An 18,505-nucleotide genomic window follows, 5' to 3' on the forward strand; every position below is an offset into this window, starting at 1 on the left:
GTTGACTAACATGTTTGAAACACTCTATCAGAAGAGAGGTCTTATGATATAAAATCAAAAGGTTTGAAATTAGTTTTTTGAACAATTCTTGGTGTTATATTCTTCTTCTTTACTTTGTTTAAGTTTAATATTAAATTTTTTAAAAATTTAATCACATAGATTTAGGGTTGGATTCAAACCGCGCCAAACTTTAAGCTTGACTTAATTTACATATAACTGAGCTCGAACTCGTAAAAGTCAAGCTCAAACTCGTAAAAGTCAAGCTCAAACTTGGTTAGAATTCGATTCGATTTATTTTTCATTATTAAAACGACATCGTTTTAATACATATTGATCAAAATGATGTCGTTTTGATCAAAGTTTTTAATTGAAAATTTTGGTGAATAGTTTGAACTCGAAGTTAAATTAACTCGTATAAGACTGACTCGTTAATAGATTCGGTTCGAATCTAATCCTTTATGGATTCATAATAATTTGATTTAAAATATGACTCTATAAATGAAACTTGACTTCAAAGGTAACGTGAATTTTCCTTAAATGATAATTTGTGTGACAAAAAAGAGAAATTTCAAACAAAAAAACAAGTCTTGAAGAGGTTCAAATATAATTTTTTTTATTACAAAAAAAATATTTTTTAATTTAAAATTATTTAATTATATATTATTATATCATATTATATAAATATATCGGTAAAATTTATTTATACATTAATTACAACTAATGTTACCCATAAAAAGATGTTTGTGAAAATGACTCAAATCATATAATTTTGCTGATGCCGAGGAGAGCCGCCTTTTTCACATTCGGAGTATTGGTTTGGAAGAGAAAGCAAGGCGTTGAGCCTTTAAATTTGAGAAGATAGTTGTGCCGTGGCAACTAATGGGTGGGTCATGTGCCCATAAAAAAGATGTTTCTGAAAATGACTCAAATCATATAATTTTGCTGATACCGAGGAAAGCTGCCTTTTTTACTTTTGGAGTCTTGGTTTGGAAAAGAAAATAAGGCGTTGAGCCTTTAAATTTGAGAAGATAGTAGCGTTGTGGCAACTACTGGCTGGGTCATGTGGTTAAATTGGAAGTCATTTCATGCCGTGGGGGGGTTAAACTGAAAGATGCAATACCTTAATTCCCATCTGAATCAGTCACTTGATGTTTCCCAACAAATAACTAGAAAGGCCAGCTGCTTGTGGATTTGGTCTTTAATTGTTTTAATATGCATTAACATAAATAATGTGAGTCTTTAGGTATAAATAACCACAGCCAAGATTAGGGTTTTGTGCTTTCAAAGGTAACTTGAATGATAAACATCATAAAATTTTCAAATGATGAGGTTTGAGTTTAAAATTCGTTGACGGTATATTAAAATTAAACTCTTGAATTACCTAGTAAAGTGATTATAAAATAGTTATTAACTCTGAGATTTTACATATTTAGTATGATTAGTTTATTCAAACTCAATACAAAACAAGAATAGTGGGAATTTTTCTAAGGGTAAACTTGTTAAAGTTCAACATTGATAAATGGAAATGGGGTGACATGTTGCCATCTTTATTGTCTTACAAAAAGACCTTATCTTATTAGTCTGATTGACCACAACACACAAGTACACCTCATTAGATATGTCTATATTGGAACTGAATTGATATAAGTTCGATTTCTAGCTCAATTTGAATAAACCCAAATTGAGTAGTTATGACTCAAGTTTGAGATTGAGTTTGAACCATGGTTTTAAAATTTTAACTAGTTCAAATTCAAATTTGATCTCAATTTTGTTAAAACTCGTCAAGCTCGAGTAAGTTTAAATTCGAATTCAATTCGGTTCGAATCTACCCTTATGATGAAGCCACATATACATATATAATAACAATAAAACTATGTATACCCATTTTAGGTATACAAATATATATATATTTATGTGTATCACCACATGATTAGATAATTTTGAATTTAAGATAAAATAACATCTAACCACATAATGACACATATAAATGTATATACCTTTTTGTATTCAAGATAGATACGTATAATATTACTCATATAATAAATAAATAATATTATACGTACATATTTTAAGTATATATTTAAATATATCATCACGTGATTGAGTGTTATTTTTTTTAATTTAAAATTATCAAATTATATAATGATATATATTAAATATATATCTATTTGTGTATTTAAAATAAATACACGAAGTTTTATTGATAATAAATTTAATCTTACTTACAAAATACTGTGAGGTTGATAGGATGTGAAAAAAAGTTAGTTAAGTTCGGTATGGATGTGTGTCTTTCCCGGGGTTTTTGCTACTTTCACCTCACACCTCCATCCATTCTTTAAAACGAACTAACTAATTACACTTTAATTAATTATCCCTTAATTAAACTTTTTACAAACTAAACAAGTTATTAAACATGGCCCCCACGTTCTCCTTCACCTAAAAATGGAACCTCATCTAACCGCTTAAACTTTATTATTCTGAAACCCCCCATTTCTTTTCTTTTCTTTTTAAGAAGGAGGGATCCTCCTCTGTCTTCTCTTTGTCTGTTGTAACCGAGCAAAGGGAAAACAGAGAAAAGGGTCTCTTCTGCTTTTTATAGGCTTCTATTTTTTCCTTGTTTATTCTTTAAGCAAAGCAGAAATTTTTAGAGAAACAAACATAACTGAAAAGTTACAATGGTTAAAGCACTAGAACTTGGGAACAACATTCATAAATCTATATCAAAAAAATTGTTTGATTCTTCTGGTAAACAATCACAAAGCATGGTTTCTGATAATGGAAGTGATAGTGGGGGAAATTTTGATAAGTTCGCTGGTCCGGCAGCTGCTCCTCCGGAAAAGCAACCGCAGCTGCAACCCTCTGGTTTTTTTATTTCATTATTTAATCACAATCCCAAATTTGTTATTCTTATCTTGAAATGGGATTTGATTTGTGATTTTTATTTGGTTCAGATATGGAACTGATGAAGGAAAAATTTGCCAAGCTGCTTTTGGGTGAAGACATGTCAGGTGGTGGAAAGGGGGTCTCTTCAGCTTTGGCTTTGTCAAATGCCATTACAAACCTTGCTGGTATTTCATGGATAATTTAGTTTTGTTTTCCCTTTTGGCTTAAGAATCAAGAAATTGTTTTTCATGTTAATGCAGCCTCAACTTTCGGAGAACAAAGGAAATTAGAGCCTATGGCTCCGGAGATAAAAGCAAGGTGGAAAAAGGAAATAAATTGGCTTTTATCTGTAACAGATCACATTGTTGAATTTGTTGCTTCACAACAGAAATCCAAGGATGGAACAAATATGGAGGTGATAAGATTTTCTTTCTTTTCATTTCTCTCCAGCACATATTATGTTGCGGTAACTTTAAGATCTGATTCTGATTTCTGATTTGATAGGTAATGATGACAGTACAAAGAAAAGATCTGCGCATGGACATTCCTGCCCTACGAAAGCTCGATGCCATGCTTATTGTGAGTATCTGAGAATGTGCAACAGAGATATTAAATTTCTGTTCTACGTGGGTGGTTTACAATTTGAATGCTGACTATTGAAACAACATAAGCAGGACTGCCTCGATAGCTTTGGAAACAACGATAATGAATTCTGGTATGCATCTAAAAAAGAAAAGGAGGCAGGGAGAGATAATGACAAATGGTGGATTCCGACTGTTAAGGTGCCTCCGAATGGGCTGTCAGATTCGGCACGAAAATGGATACAATCTCAGAAGGAGTCTGTGAACCAAGTTCACAAGGCAGCCATGGCCATAAATGCTCAAGTACTATCAGAAATGGAGATCCCTGAAAGCTACATTGAATCACTTCCCAAGGTTTAAAACTAGTTTTGAAGATTCTCCTTTGTATGTTTTGTATATTTGCAAATGATCTTGTATGTTATGTTTTGTCAGAATGGAAGATCAAGCCTTGGGGATTCAATTTACAAAAGCATAACTGTAGAAGCTTTTGACCCAGATCAGTTCCTGTCGACCATGGACTTGTCGACAGAACATTCGGTGCTTGATCTCAAGAACAAGATTGAAGCCTCGGTTGTGATCTGGAAGAGAAAAATGAACCATAAGGACGGAAAGTCGTCCTGGAGTTCAGGTGTGAGTTTGGAGAAGAGAGAGCTCTTGGAGGAGAGAGCAGAAACTATTTTACTTTTACTCAAACATCGGTTCCCAGGCAGTCCACAATCTGCGCTCGACATAAGTAAAATCCAATATAACAGGGTACTCGAAACTAATCATGTTCATTCTTTTTTTTCAAACGATAATAAAAGTATAAAGAAACTTGAATATATTTTATTACAGGATGTAGGACAGGCAATCTTGGAGAGTTATTCAAGGGTAATAGAAAGTTTGGCCTTCACAGTGATGTCTAGGATTGAAGACGTACTTTATGCTGATTTAAAGGCATCAGGATCAGAATCCAATGAGGTTTCTATAATGGAGTCTCCGGGATCATCAATAAACAAGCCAGGTGAAGAGGAGACAATAAGGACACTCTCAGACTTTATGGATTGGGAGGAGGAGCAAACAACAGAGGTAGAGACAGAGACAGGGACAGGGAGAAAGTCATGGACAGGGACAGGGACAGTGGCAGGGGCATACTTGAGAAGGATAATAGCAAGAGGGAATAAACAAGGCTATTATGCAGTTGATAACGAGATGGTGATGTCAAAACCTCCACCCCCTGTTGTGACCCCGAAGAAATCTTCCTACTTAGAGAGGCTTGAGAACTTAACAGGTCCCAGAAGTCCAACAGCTCGCTATTGACATAAACAGAAAGTGTAGAACAAAGGAGACTTGCAAGAAGGAAAGAAGCACCAATGGTTAGGGAACTTATTGCTGATTATAGATGTTAACCCTACTGGGATTCACTTCAGGACAGGCAAGTCTTTTACTATGCGTATAATAACGCTATTGGATACCAAAATTTTTGAATGCCAAATTCTCTAAGCTGTCCACAAGTTAAGCTGTGTCTCCTATCCCAAGACATGCAAATATGATTTGTAGTATAGCCACTAGGGAACTCTTAGTCTTCAGGTCTCCTTTTCCTAGTCAAGAATCATGTTGTAATGCGATTCAAATCAAATAAATAAATAAACCGTTCACATTTTAATTTGTTCCGAAGTTCTGTCCTACAACCGGATGATACTGGAGAAATGATGAACATTATCGGCAGATGCAAAAAATGTTGAGATGATAATTATATTTCAACGTAGTGCAGAGCATATGCGCAACAAAAGTAATGGGTTGATGAAAGAAATCCAAGAAAAATATTTCCCCCAGTCTCATTTTCTCAGTGACTGGTAACCAAACTAAACTCACAGCCAACAAATAATGAAAAGCAAATTAATCAAGTCATATCATGTCTTCCTTTTCCTCATTTTGGGAAGCCAGTCATAGAATGTAAAATGCAGCTATCAGTAATAAATGTGAAAATGATTTGTGTCTTCCAATTCTATTCAACTTACATAAACATATTGAGTTTGAGGGAAAGGTCCAGGTTGCAACACTAAAATATATTTAAATTTAAAACTAGGTCCCATTTAAGATTTTTATTCACATGTTCCTACACCCGAATATTTGCAAGCCAAAAATTACCCACCTGCCAAAATCTTGTGTCCAATTGGTCTAGCCCTTTCGGGTTACAGCAGCATGTATAGCATCCACAAGATGAGGAACTGTCTTTGAACTAAGACCTGCCATGCTAATCCTCCTGCAAACAAGAAAGTGAAGCCTTTAGCCTAGTTAAGTAGTATTAGTTAAAAAACTACAACCATCCTTAACAGGCAAGATACAAGGTGTTTACATTTTGCCAACCATAAATGAGTTCTGCATTTCATACATTGATAAATTGAACCATCTACACCCCTCCGCCTTTTTTTAGTAAACAGAAGCCTTATTTAGAAATAATCATTAGGAAATGATCTTGTTACCCATCAGATGTCATATAGATGTGATATTCCTTGGTCAAGAAGGCCACTTGTTCACTGTTCAGCCCTGTGAAAGTAAACATTCCAATTTGCTTGATAATGTGACTCCAGTCACCTGGAGTGCCTGTCAAATAGGAAATTGACATTTGTTTAGACAAACATTAAAGGAAAGGAGCATATATAATATCTTCAGGCGCACACATGCATGCACATAAAAGCAGAGGAAGAGGAATTAAAACATGACAGTAAGGAAACGTTTGGTTTGGGTAATGTTTTATTATCAAAATAGAAAGATTACCTTGAAGATAGATTACTTAAAAGATTACTGGGTATAATTGATTATTATGTTTGATAAAATTTGATAGGTATAAATAATTATTGTGTTTGATTGAAGGTAATAAAATATTACTAATAAATTATTTTACTTAAATGCCCTTAAATATAATTATTTTTATATATTTTTTATATTATTTGTCATATTAATTAAAAATAAATTTATTTTTATCTAAAAAAATTAATAAATAATAATATAATTATAATAAACTCAAGATTACCTCAGTAATATTTAAATACCTAAGGTAAAGATGGTAATCAGATTACCACCTATATTACCTGCCACGTCAGCATTGGTAATAGAATATTACTGTAATATTTTATTATTGACAAACCAAACAAGAGGTCACCAGACCCCAAATTGCTGGAAATTAAGACTTTATTCAATTGAGTCATTGGCTTAACTAAAATTACAAGTTTGATTTTGCATGCTAAAACCAGGACTACGCTCCCCACAAGAAAAAAAAAAAAAACAAATGGGGGATCAATAGAAAACCTCTAGCTGATAAAGCATCAAACAGCTGCTTGCACATGCTAATAATCCGATCAGCCATTGCTTTTAATTCAACAGTCCACTCAGCATACATCTTGCTGCAAGAAAGGATATTTCAATTAAAGATTGCGGCTCAAAAACAATCAACTTCAACTGAAAATGATCAATGTATTACTCCTAAAGTCAAAAATTGAATGTGATAAATGAACTACTCCTAAAGTTAAAATGAAAACCTCCTACAGGTAAACTTACAACATGCATCAATTTTTTCACAAACACATAGTAAATTAACTTTTCTTGGACACAAGTTGTCCAAAAAAAGAAAAAGATCTCTTTTATTAGTTACTCACCTTTCACTGTTCTTTGTCGAAAATATATATTAGAGTTACAAGTGTGAAGATTGAAACCCATGTTACACAAAACCAATTGACTTGTGTTAAGGTCTAATCCACAACACTTATATACCACTCATTTTACTTAAGTTTATTAGATGTGAGACTCTTCTTTATTTGAGTCTCCAACACCCCCGCTTAAGTGCAAGCACCTAGGGCGTTTGGCTCTATCTGTTTTTGACTGGGTGCGTTATCACTTGTATCTAAGAATACTTACGCTGTTAAACCCGTTGTTTGGCTCGTGCTCTGATACTATATCGGAAATATATATTAGGCTTATAAGTGTAAAGATTGAAACTCATGTTACACAAAACCAATTGGCTTGTGTTAAAGTCTAATCCACAACACTTATATATCACTCATTTTACTTAAGTTTATTAGATGTGAAACTCTTCTTTATTTGAGTCTCCAACATTCTTCAACTGTTTACATCAAGATAAATCCTTCTATTTGTCCATTTTCATAAATTTCTATAGTACTTCAGTAATTAAATATAAGTTGGATAAGTCAAACTGCCCAAAGTAATTACCTGTCCTTAAGAATTGTAGCCACAATGGATGCACCATGAATAGGGGGATTAGAGTAAATGGGCCTAATTACAAGTTTCAACTGGCTTCAACCTTGACTAGCCACATCTGCTTTCTTGCTGACCTGTAGAATAAATTTGTTGATAAGCTTCACTCAGGGAAAAATGCTCCATACCAACAGCCAGGTCACATAAAAACAGGACAAAAAATTTAAGCAATAAACATGTCGATTTATTTTTTCTCTGATTGGCATCTCCTGACAATACAACAACCTCTTAGCTATATCTTGCAATATTAATAATCACCCTCTTTGATGCTGTGATACCAGCATCACTCTTCCTTAAGGTTGTGAGATGGAATATTTAATCAAAGGAAAAGGAAAAAAAAGTACAAGACGTTTGGTTTGGGTAATGTTTTATTATCAAAATAAAAAGATTACTTTAAAGATAAATTACTTAAAAAATTACTGGGTATAAATGATTACTATGTTTTATAAAATTTGGTAGGTATAAATAATTATTGTGTTTAGTTAAAAGTAATAAAAGATTACTAGTAAATTATTTTACTTAAATGTCCTTGAATATAATTATTTTAAAATATTTTTATATTATTTGTCATATTAATTAAAAATAAATTTATTTTTGTCTCAAAAAATTAATAAATAATAATATAATTATAATAAAATCAAGATTACCTTGGTAATCTTTAAATACCTAAAGTGAAAGCGGTAATCAGATTACCACCTATATTACCTGTCACGTCAGCATTGGTAATAGAAGATTATTGTAATATTTTATTACTGACAAATGAAACAAAGGAATAAAAGATAGATTATCAAGATAATCTTTAAAACTGGAACCAAACGGTTAATATGAAACATTATGTCCGAAAGTAAAGTTTCTACTTCAATACAAGTTGCAGGCAGCAAATTCCAAACAAGATGTAGCAGTATTTTGGCATCAAAGTTATGCAAAAAAGTTACTTGTTAATGATAAAAAGGTACATTCTTAAAGTTAAGAGTTTAGCCTCATACAATGCTGAGGGCGCCAACACGTTCTCCATATAATGCCATATTTTTTGCATAACTTTGAGCTGAAGGCATTCCCCACCATCTGCAACAAACATGCGGACAGATTGTGCATCTGCATCTAGACTAACACTTGCAAAACTCTGGGATAGCAAAACTCATATGTTGGTCATCCAGAGTAAATTGTTACTTAAGGAGTCAAGATTGATCAAATCAATCATAAATCCTATATTCACAATCCCAAATGTTTACAGTTTGGTCTCAAGTTATCCACCATATGACAAGTGCCACTACCTGATAAGCACTGTCAAAGAAAGGTAACAGCCCTTTTGATCTTATCAACTACCTAATCTGCTCCCACTGCTCAAGTGTTGGGTCAACACCAGTTGGGCTATGAGCACATGCATGAAGAAGCACTATAGCTCCTGATGGTGCAGCACCAAGATCCTCCAGCAATCCTGTTAACCAAAGTGAGACATGAAAACTCCAAAAAAACAAGACATAAGAACATGACTATACATGTTTTATGTTTGTAATCTTAATATTCTTAAACATGTATAGTAAACATAAAATATAGCCGTCAATATATGTCATTTATATATCAACAGTCAATCTCATATTTGTTGTCTGCGAAGACAAGACGATTCGTTTTCTCAAACGATGTCGCATGATGTTAGAGGGGTTGAGGTTTCGTTGGGGTAAACTGTCGAAGGAAGGGGAATCGTCAAGAGAAATAGAAGGTCGGAGATAGTGGCAGATATTGAAACGAAACCATAGGGGGGAATGTGACTTTTTAAAACTTGACTTAGGGGAAAAAATTGTTAGTTTTTAAAATTTAGAAGAGGAAAATAAGATAAATTTTTAAAGGGTCAGAATTTTGTTAACTATAACTATTCATAAATGGGTAAATGAGATTTTCGAAATTAAAAGATAGAAACCTAAAAATATAACATACTTTGGGTGGGAATAAGTCCTTTGGCAATGGGGTTAATGGTGGTGGGGGCAATAACAAAGATGTGGCGGGGGTGGTGAGAAAGATGAGGATATGGGTGTAAATGTAGTGGTAGTTATAGTAATAATAATTGTTACGGATGTTTATAATTTGATTCAAATCATAAAATTAAATAGAATCTTTTAAAAACTATTATTTAGTTTATAAAATAGTTTAACTTGAATTGATAAAATTTTGAAAAACAGTTTTAAGTTTGCATTACAATTTGAGCAACCATTTTTTTAAATATATATAACTATATTGGATAGAAATTCACAACTTGTATTTTTTTAAATTTATTTTATTATTTTATATAATTTATAAATAAATAAATATAATAAATTCAAACTGTAACTTAAATTAGATTAAATTATTTTTTTTCAGTTTGATTTGATTTAAAAAAATTTTAAATCATATTTTAAAAATTTCAATCAGATTAAGCTCTCAAATCATATGGAACCAAATTGTGTACATCCTGATAAAGATGTATGATGGAGAAGGAGTTGTATATTTTTCAAAAGTTTATTATATGTTAGAAAATAAAAAACGATGATTTTTTTATTGTAAACTTTTCATTAACGAAGTTAAAATTTGAATGAAATATTATGTAAGTGAAAATTTTAAATGGAATATATTATGATTCATGTGATGAGGGTAAAAAAGAAGGTTTGGCCGAGAAAGTATTGAAAAACGACGGTAGGAGGGTTGGTGAGCACTCTCACGGTGCTGAGAAATAATTTCGTATAATTGCGTCATTGCGTTTGTCAATTGTAAGCCGGCAATCATTTGAAGAAGCACAGTTGTCGTAATTTCATTGGTTTTCAATCTACATTAAACAATAATCATGCAGAGGCCGTAAACCTCAGCAGCACTCGATTCCTCCTCTTTTAAAAACCAAGTAGTCACTTCACGTGTCACATAGCATTAACGGACCAGTCAGTCAACTTGGCATTGACGTTCGACAGTAAAGGCGGGCTATAAAGTGGGCACTTGTTATAGAAAAATGAATAAGCGGGCTTTAATCACAATAAATATCCTTCCATATCTTCTTCTTCTTCTTCTTCATTATCGCAACAGATCTTCGGAATTAGCCTAGGACATGGCGCAGCCTCGGGTAACTATTGACGTTGGGAACGACGGCGTCGCCGTCATCACCATCAGTAATCCTCCTGTCAACGCCGTAGCCATTCCAAGTGAGCTAAATTACTTCACTATAAGTTCATTTTGGTTAAATCATTGCATATGTAGATTTCTTTAGTTTTAACGACTTTTGCTAATGACGTTTATTTATTTATTTACAGTTATTATCGGATTGAAGGAAAAGTTTGATGAGGCCACAAGGAGGGAAGATGTTAAGGCTATTGTTTTGACCGGTGAGTTTGTATGCTTTGGAAAAGTACATTTTTTGGATTCATGAATTGTACTACTTAAAAACCAAAATTGAAGAGGCAGCTATTTCCCGTGTTTTTAAAACCGGAATGACATCTTACTGGTTTACAATTTAACTAATTCAACCAAAAATCAATTTATTATCAAATTATTATGTGTTTTTGAATGGTATCAAACATTTACCATATTTTTTAAACATAAAACATAAAATATAATTTCAAAAATGTTAATTAAATAATAGACACTTTATTATATAAATAAAGAAAAAACCAATTACAAATTATTGGTTTTAAATAGTTATTTTGTGCAACGGATTTACCAAGCTTGGCTGAGTTTCAGATAAGTCAATATTTATATATAGACCGGATCGGACGTAAGACCTAATCAGATGTAAGACCGGACTGGATTATAAACTGATTCATGGTTTAATCGGTTTAATTGAGCGATTCAATCTGGTTTTAAAAACACTGGTTATTTCTGATCTTAGAGTATGAAAATGAATTCGCTGGAAGCATAATCCTAATGTAAAATGGTATGAATAGGACATATTCAGCATGATAACTGGAAATTGTGATATGCACCTGTGTTTTCGTCTTGGAAATGAGTATCTGGTAGTGTATCTGACTGTGTTTGTTTTCTTGGTCATTGAAGGCAAAGGTGGAAGGTTTTCTGGTGGTTTTGATATCAATGTTTTTGAGAAAGTTCACAAGACTGGTATGAGTTATTAAGTTATACTTTGTTGTAGCGTATATGCTCATTCAAAAGGTTTATTTATTTATTTCATTTTATTTTTTATTATTCTTTTTTTAATGTTTTCTAATTACTTTATTGTATGGTTGGCAGGGGATGTTTCACATTTGCCTGATGTATCAGTTGATCTTGTTGTTAACACGATTGAAGGTCTTCTCTCACTGTTCAGCAACTGGAGTTATTACAATTTTGGAAGCTAATTATGAGAATTAATTTTTTTTCTGAGCTTGATGATTTGTCAGAGAAATTCTTGTTTAATATTGTTTCATTTCTTGTTCGTTTCTAATTTTGATCTTGTTATTTTACCATAGATTGTAGGAAACCTGTTGTTGCAGCCATGGAAGGATTAGCTCTTGGAGGTGGCTTAGAATTGGCAATGGTCTGTGTTTCTTCTACGCAGCAAGTGTTTTAAAACTTTTATGTTGCTTGCCAAAATAATTGTCAGATTGTTTCACAGCTGTCTCATCTAAGTTAGTTTCATGCAGGGATGTCATGCACGTATTGCTGTTCCAAAAGTTCAACTTGGTTTGCCTGAATTAACTCTGGGAGTGATTCCTGGTTTTGGAGGTACAGCTGCATTTTTGTAACATATGTGCACATGCACAAACATGCAAAGATACACTTTTTTCATTTCAACAAAAATGTTATGTACTGCTCAAGAATGGACTGGATTTTTATTACTGGTTGCTTTGTAGGCACACAACGCCTGCCAAGACTGGTAGGGCTTCCAAAGGCGGTTGAAATGATGCTGGTAAGCCTTCCCATACATAAAGCTTGCATAAATTTTAATCTCAGTATAAGTAATATGACTGTACTTTTGTTTTATCCACTAAAGTTTATCTAAAGTCCTACTTCTGCTGTCAGTTTACCTTTCTATCCACACAGTTTAAAAGTGTGCTGAGAGAGAGGGAGGGAGTTGATGACTTGCTTTGATGTGATAGAGCCTTTACATTTTGACCAATTAGCCCATAAATAATTTAGGCGTATAGTATATAAAAAGAAGAAGAAAAGCTTATATTGTTAGGCTATAGAGAAAGAAAAACACTTTGTTCAAGTGTTCCTCATTATAGTTGGCTTGATTGGGATAGAAAGCATGGAATTGATGTTTGGATTGAAGAACTTTGGTAAATTGACTTCCACTTAAGATAGAATTATGCTTTGAATGTTTAAAAGGGATGATAAATGTTTCACAATAATTGTAAGTTCCTTTTGTGTATGTGTGGTAAGAAGAGCAGAATGACCATATTCTCTTCCACGTGACCCCTTTTTCTAGAAGTTACTTCGTTAATTATTTGACATATGGTGTAATATAAATTTTTCTTAATGCTAATTATTATATAACTATAATGCTTTGAAGTTATCCAAATCAATCATGTCTGAAGAGGGCAAGAAGCTTGGTCTGATCGATGCTATTGTGGCTTCTGAAGAATTGCTGAAAGTATCTCGTTTATGGGCTTTAGACATCGCAGCAAGGCGCAAACCATGGATACGTACCCTTCACAGGACAGACAAGATTGGTTCTCTTGCTGAAGCAAGAGAGGTGCTGAAAACTGCAAGACAACAAGCCAAGAAGACTGCCCCAAATATGCCTCAGCACCATGTTTGTCTTGATGTGATGGAGGAGGGTGTCATTCATGGAGGGTACAGTGGGGTTCTAAAGGTATCTTTTTATTACAGAAATTACTGATTTTATGCATAAGATTATGCCTGCCCTATGTAAATTTTAGGTGTCTATAATGTTGCCCATTTACTGTTCTTTTTCTCTGCAATGATTTTTTATTGCCTATCAGGTTTTATGCATTCACTGATTTTATAAGAAGTTTGAGTTATTGAACTTGACCTATTTGCATTCATGATCATGTTTGTTTTCATACAAATTTCTTTCTGATTGATTTATAAGAGATGGATTGCAATTTATTCACATATGCAAATATGAATCTGTTGTTTCAGGAGGCCAGAGTTTTCAAGGATTTAGTCTTGTCAGACACTTCAAAAGGTCTTGTACATGTCTTTTTTGCACAACGGGCAACCTCAAAGGTAGAATTTATATTTGGAGTACTTCAAACACTCAAGCCTTTTTCTGTTTTGTTTCTTTTCTCCACATGGGTGATTGATTTATATGGATGGTGAACATATGTGTTTGCATGGTTAGTATTGCCTGATAATTATTTATTTTCTGCCTATGACTGGTTTGCTTTCTATGCTATGTTGTATTTCACTTTCATTTGGATATGGAATTTTAGTTTTAAGTTTAAAATGACTTGGAAAATTTAGCTGTTATATTGCAGTTGTGTGAAGGTAGGATGCAAGGAGGTTTTTGGTTTCAGTGGTGTTGCCTAAATACGTATTTTATCACAATTTGTTTTTAGAGCACTTATTTAATTTTGGCTGTTCAATCAATGCCTTCTATTTGGTCCCTTCTCACCCAAGATCTATGTTTCAGCATCTGTTGAAGGAGCTATTACTTCAAGTAACCTTTAATGCTTTTCTATGGAGCTGAATTTTTATGTTATTGTGTATATTACCTGTCATTATGATCGTTTCATATGGTAACATCGAACTTTTGAAAGTAAAATATCTCATTCTTTCTTGTTCTTATCTTGAATAGTTTGGACACTAAATTAATCAATACAGTTCTAGTTTTGAAAGGCATTTATTTGGAGAGGGCTGATTGGACTTCTTATTTACAGTTTAAGAAAGAGTATGCTTCAACCTCTTCATTAGTATGCTCCTTAACTTTTGACTTCTACAGGTGCCTAACGTTTCAGATGTTGGACTCAAACCAAGGGTTGTGAAGAAAGTTGCTGTTATTGGTGGAGGTCTTATGGGTTCTGGCATAGCTACTGCTATTATCCTGAGCAACATGCATGTTGTTCTCAAGGAAGTTAACTCTGAATATCTTCTGCAGGGGATAAAAAGAATAGAAGGTGGGTTTTATTTCCTTTACAAGATAGTTGAGATTGACATGGAATTTCTCTTATAATCACATCAAACCTTTATTTGGAAAAGGAATATTCATATGAGAATTTAATAAGTTAACTGTTGCCTTATATTGATTACAGAAGTTAATAAAGTTAAAGCCTCAAGGTTGAGTCACTATAATCCTTGGTGGCTGTAGATTGGTATTTGATTTTCCAGTTCTAATGATTTAGAATCAGTGTGACCTGCCACATAACCTACACGTGGGTATTGGCTGTAAATAACAAGGTCAAGTATTCTCTGCCATTAAAACAACTTGGCAATTTATGGTAGTTTGCTAATCGCTGTACTATTATTAACATGGTATGATAACACAAAACCAAGTTCTGTGGCCTGTCTTTTGCATCACTCGTTTACTAAAGAGAATGGAAGGTGATGATAGTTAAGTCTTGGTTTATGACAGCAGAATGAGGGTTCTGTTTAGTTATTCATATAATTGTCTATCCATATTCATTTCCAATATGTCGACAATCCATCTTTTTCACATTAGAAAAATTCTTTTTTTTTTTTTATTGTGTCAGCAAATGTTCGAGCCTTGGTAACAAGGGGGAAGTTGACAGAGGATAAAGCAAACAAAGCCCTTTCAAAGCTTAAAGGTGTATTGGATTACTCAGAATTTAAAGATGTCGATATGGTCATAGAGGTGTGCTGACTTAATTTTCTAATCATGTGAAATTTGGAAATTCAGTTTGCCAAACTGTTGATTGCTACAGTTTTGTCCAATATATGGGGTTGGACAGATTGATATGCTTGTCATGATATTAATTTTGTTTATCATGTATGCTCATGTTTTCTTTTCCACCGCATTTAACTTGTAGATATTGAAGGATATTATAAATAAATTATGCTTATATAAGTGAATCTAACTGTTATATATCACGTGGTCGTTTCCATTTGCAGGCAGTCATAGAAAGTATTCCTCTGAAACAAAAAATATTTAGTGAAATTGAGAAAGCCTGCCCTCCTCACTGTATTTTGGCAACAAATACTTCTTCTATTAGCCTGAACATCGTCGGAGAGAAGACCAGTTCTCAGGATCGTATTATAGGGGCACACTTTTTCAGGTTATTTTTAATTTTTCTATTCTCTCTGATAATCTTCAAATATTTTGCTATTATAACTGCTTATATTCTTTTGAATGATTATTTGACATCTCCATATTTTTTCTGCTATCGTCATTTATAGTGGTAGCCTGATTGATTCACACTTTCTTGCTTCCATGATGGTTTACCCACATGACTCAGTTATCATTTAGAATTTGGTTTTTGCAAAATTTTCTTTCTCCCTTTTGATTTATTACCAAGAATGTATTTTGAATATAAATGTTTTTTAATTGTTCAATTCTCTCTTTATTTCTTTTTTCTCTTGGGAAACTAGTAAATAATATGTCTCCGTTTTTTATGGGAAACCCTTTTTTGGCAGACTTATAACATGCTGATATTAACAAAGGGAATATGCACAGGCCAGAAAGAGCTTGGATAAATTTAAGACGATTTTTTAAGACATATCATTCAGCATATAATGCTTACAGTTGTTTGTCAGTGAAGAAAATTTAATTTTGTTGTTATGAGTTATCCCATGTTTTATTTTACTCTAGAAGCTGGAATCTGACTGGCTCCTATATGAACAGTCCTGCCCATGTGATGCCTCTTCTGGAAATTGTACGAACAGAGAAAACATCTGCGCAAGCAATTCTTGATCTCATGGCTCTTGGAAAGAGCATAAAGAAAGTTCCTGTTGTGGTGGGCAACTGCACTGGCTTTGCAGTCAACCGAACATTTTTTCCGTATACACAAGGCGCATATATTCTGGTCAGTTTAGGCGTGGATGTGTTCAGAATTGACAAGGCAATCAGCAGTTTTGGCCTCCCTATTGGCCCTTTCATGTAAATCTTCTTCACTTAGCATTTGAGTTATTGCTTATTAGTATCTTGCATGCTCTAAAGCCTGTGTTTTCCACTTTTAAAGTTTTTGCTGAAGAAAAATAATATGGTACAAGAGCATTTCAAATGGCATGGAATTATCTTGTGACTTACATGTTACTAGTAGAATAATGATGATGTAATAAGCCTCAAAACAAGGCTGAAAAAAATCTTCTAAGAGCTTTGATGAGTGTTCAGGATTCAAATTGTTTCTTTAATCGTATTCTTCCCTGTGTCTGTATGAAGATGGAGATGTTATTATGCCATGTATGTAGGTTCACACATTTAAAAGGGTATTGTATTGATGTTTTTGAATTATGCTTTCCCTGGGTATACTTTTCAGGCTTCAGGATGTAGCAGGATATGGAGTAGGTGCTGCAGTTGGGAAAATATTTGTCGAAGCCTTCCCTGATCGCACATTTAAAAGTCCTTTGGTTGACCTTTTGGTGAAAAATGGACGAAATGGTACTGTGGGATTTTATATATATCCATTTTGTATCTTCTTCTTCTTATTATTTTTTTTTAGCTGTTGCTGATGCTGTGTCAAGTTTGTAATTTGGGAGCTATCTGCACTTTGGTTGGTTTGTTTAGGTAAAAACAATGGAAAGGGATACTACATTTATGAAAAGGGAAGCAAGCCTAGACCAGATCCTTCCGTTCTACCAATTATTAATGAGAGTAGAAAACTAACCAATATTATGCCTGGGGGAAAGGTAAGTCACTTCATATGAAAATTAACAAGCTAGTGGCAGCTAACTGTATTAATTGATCGAGTTGATGTTATGATCCAACTAGCAGACCTTGTAACTTGCACTTATTAGACAAGTAACAAGTGTATTTTGAGTTGAAGAATAGCTGATTCATTGTTGTTGGTTTTGATCTGGCAGCCTATATCAGTTACTGACAAAGAAATTGTGGAGATGATATTTTTTCCAGTGGTGAATGAGGCATGTCGTGTTCTTGAAGAAGGAATACTAGTTCGAGCATCTGATCTTGACATTGCATCAGTTCTTGGAATGAGTTTCCCATCTTACCGGTGAGCATCTACCTTTTAATTTGGACAGATCAAATGTTTGTTGTAACCATAAATTTGGTGGGACTCAATTACTATTTCTTGTCTGCCAGAGGTGGTATTGTTTTCTGGGCTGATACAGTTGGAGCAAAACATATATATACAAGTCTAAAGAAATGGTCGGAAATGTATGGGAACTTTTATAAACCATCAAGGTTCTTGGAAGAAAGAGCAATCAAAGGCATTCCATTGGTGAGACCTCTGTTCCATCTCACTCTTTCTCCTCCTAAGTTGACCTTTAATTCACAGACCTTCCCTTTCTTCTTTCTTTTTTTTTTTTTTTTTTTTTTTTTTGCCTTTTAAATTATTTGCAACCTTCCCCAAGGCATCACACTTGGCAAAAAATAAAAAATAAAAAGTAAATAGATAAACTAACTGTTTTTTTATTTCTTACCATGCAGAGTGCACCAGTGTCATCCTCTCCTACATCAAAGTCTCGTCTCTAGGCAATAAATTTAATTTATGGTTGTTCAGGAATTGTGATGGAGGAAAAATAAGTGGGTTTCCTGTGCTCAGAATGCCCAGGTAGAAATAAAAGTGTGTCATTCTATTTTTCGTACTGTAGAATTGTGGCATCGTTGAATCAGTTTGAGTAGTTTGTTTGGCATCCTTATCTTTGTAGCAACTATCTTGTTAAAGATATCCGTCTCCTTGTAAAAAAATTGGACAATAAACATGAAAAATAAAAAAAGACCCCGTAACTTA

General features: G+C 33.5%; 2 protein-coding genes and 1 pseudogene across 3 annotated transcripts; 2 read left to right on the top strand and 1 right to left on the bottom strand.

Annotated features, from left to right (window-relative positions):
- The first annotated feature begins 2,512 nt into the window (after positions 1-2,512).
- LOC123200204 (rho guanine nucleotide exchange factor 8-like) lies at positions 2,513-5,118 on the top strand. 2 transcript variants are annotated; one of them, XM_044615355.1, is made up of 7 exons: positions 2,513-2,862; positions 2,952-3,068; positions 3,144-3,298; positions 3,388-3,462; positions 3,555-3,818; positions 3,897-4,217; positions 4,299-5,118. In XM_044615355.1, exons 1-7 carry the CDS (start codon positions 2,676-2,678, stop codon positions 4,761-4,763), a joined length of 1,584 nt encoding a protein of 527 aa, XP_044471290.1. In that variant the 5' UTR covers positions 2,513-2,675; the 3' UTR covers positions 4,764-5,118. The 2 variants fall into 2 exon arrangements, with proteins under 2 accessions (XP_044471290.1, XP_044471291.1); XM_044615356.1 differs by having other exon boundaries at positions 3,558-3,818.
- Positions 5,119-5,624: 506 nt separating this feature from the next.
- On the bottom strand, positions 5,625-10,445 carry LOC123200864 (annotated as a pseudogene).
- Positions 10,446-10,684: 239 nt separating this feature from the next.
- On the top strand, positions 10,685-18,407 carry LOC123200342 (peroxisomal fatty acid beta-oxidation multifunctional protein AIM1). The gene is made up of 18 exons (XM_044615505.1): positions 10,685-10,882; positions 10,991-11,062; positions 11,730-11,792; positions 11,922-11,978; positions 12,140-12,207; positions 12,314-12,395; positions 12,524-12,579; positions 13,186-13,488; positions 13,779-13,865; positions 14,581-14,755; positions 15,329-15,450; positions 15,708-15,871; positions 16,438-16,692; positions 17,072-17,193; positions 17,320-17,441; positions 17,616-17,764; positions 17,854-17,992; positions 18,202-18,407. The coding sequence occupies exons 1-18, from the start codon at positions 10,789-10,791 to the stop codon at positions 18,244-18,246; spliced, it is 2,175 nt and encodes a 724-aa protein (XP_044471440.1). The 5' UTR covers positions 10,685-10,788; the 3' UTR covers positions 18,247-18,407.
- The last annotated feature ends 98 nt before the right edge of the window (positions 18,408-18,505 follow it).

The sequence above is a fragment of the Mangifera indica genome, chromosome 17 (assembly GCF_011075055.1).
Source record: "Mangifera indica cultivar Alphonso chromosome 17, CATAS_Mindica_2.1, whole genome shotgun sequence".
In the NCBI taxonomy this organism is placed as follows: domain Eukaryota; kingdom Viridiplantae; phylum Streptophyta; class Magnoliopsida; order Sapindales; family Anacardiaceae; genus Mangifera; species Mangifera indica.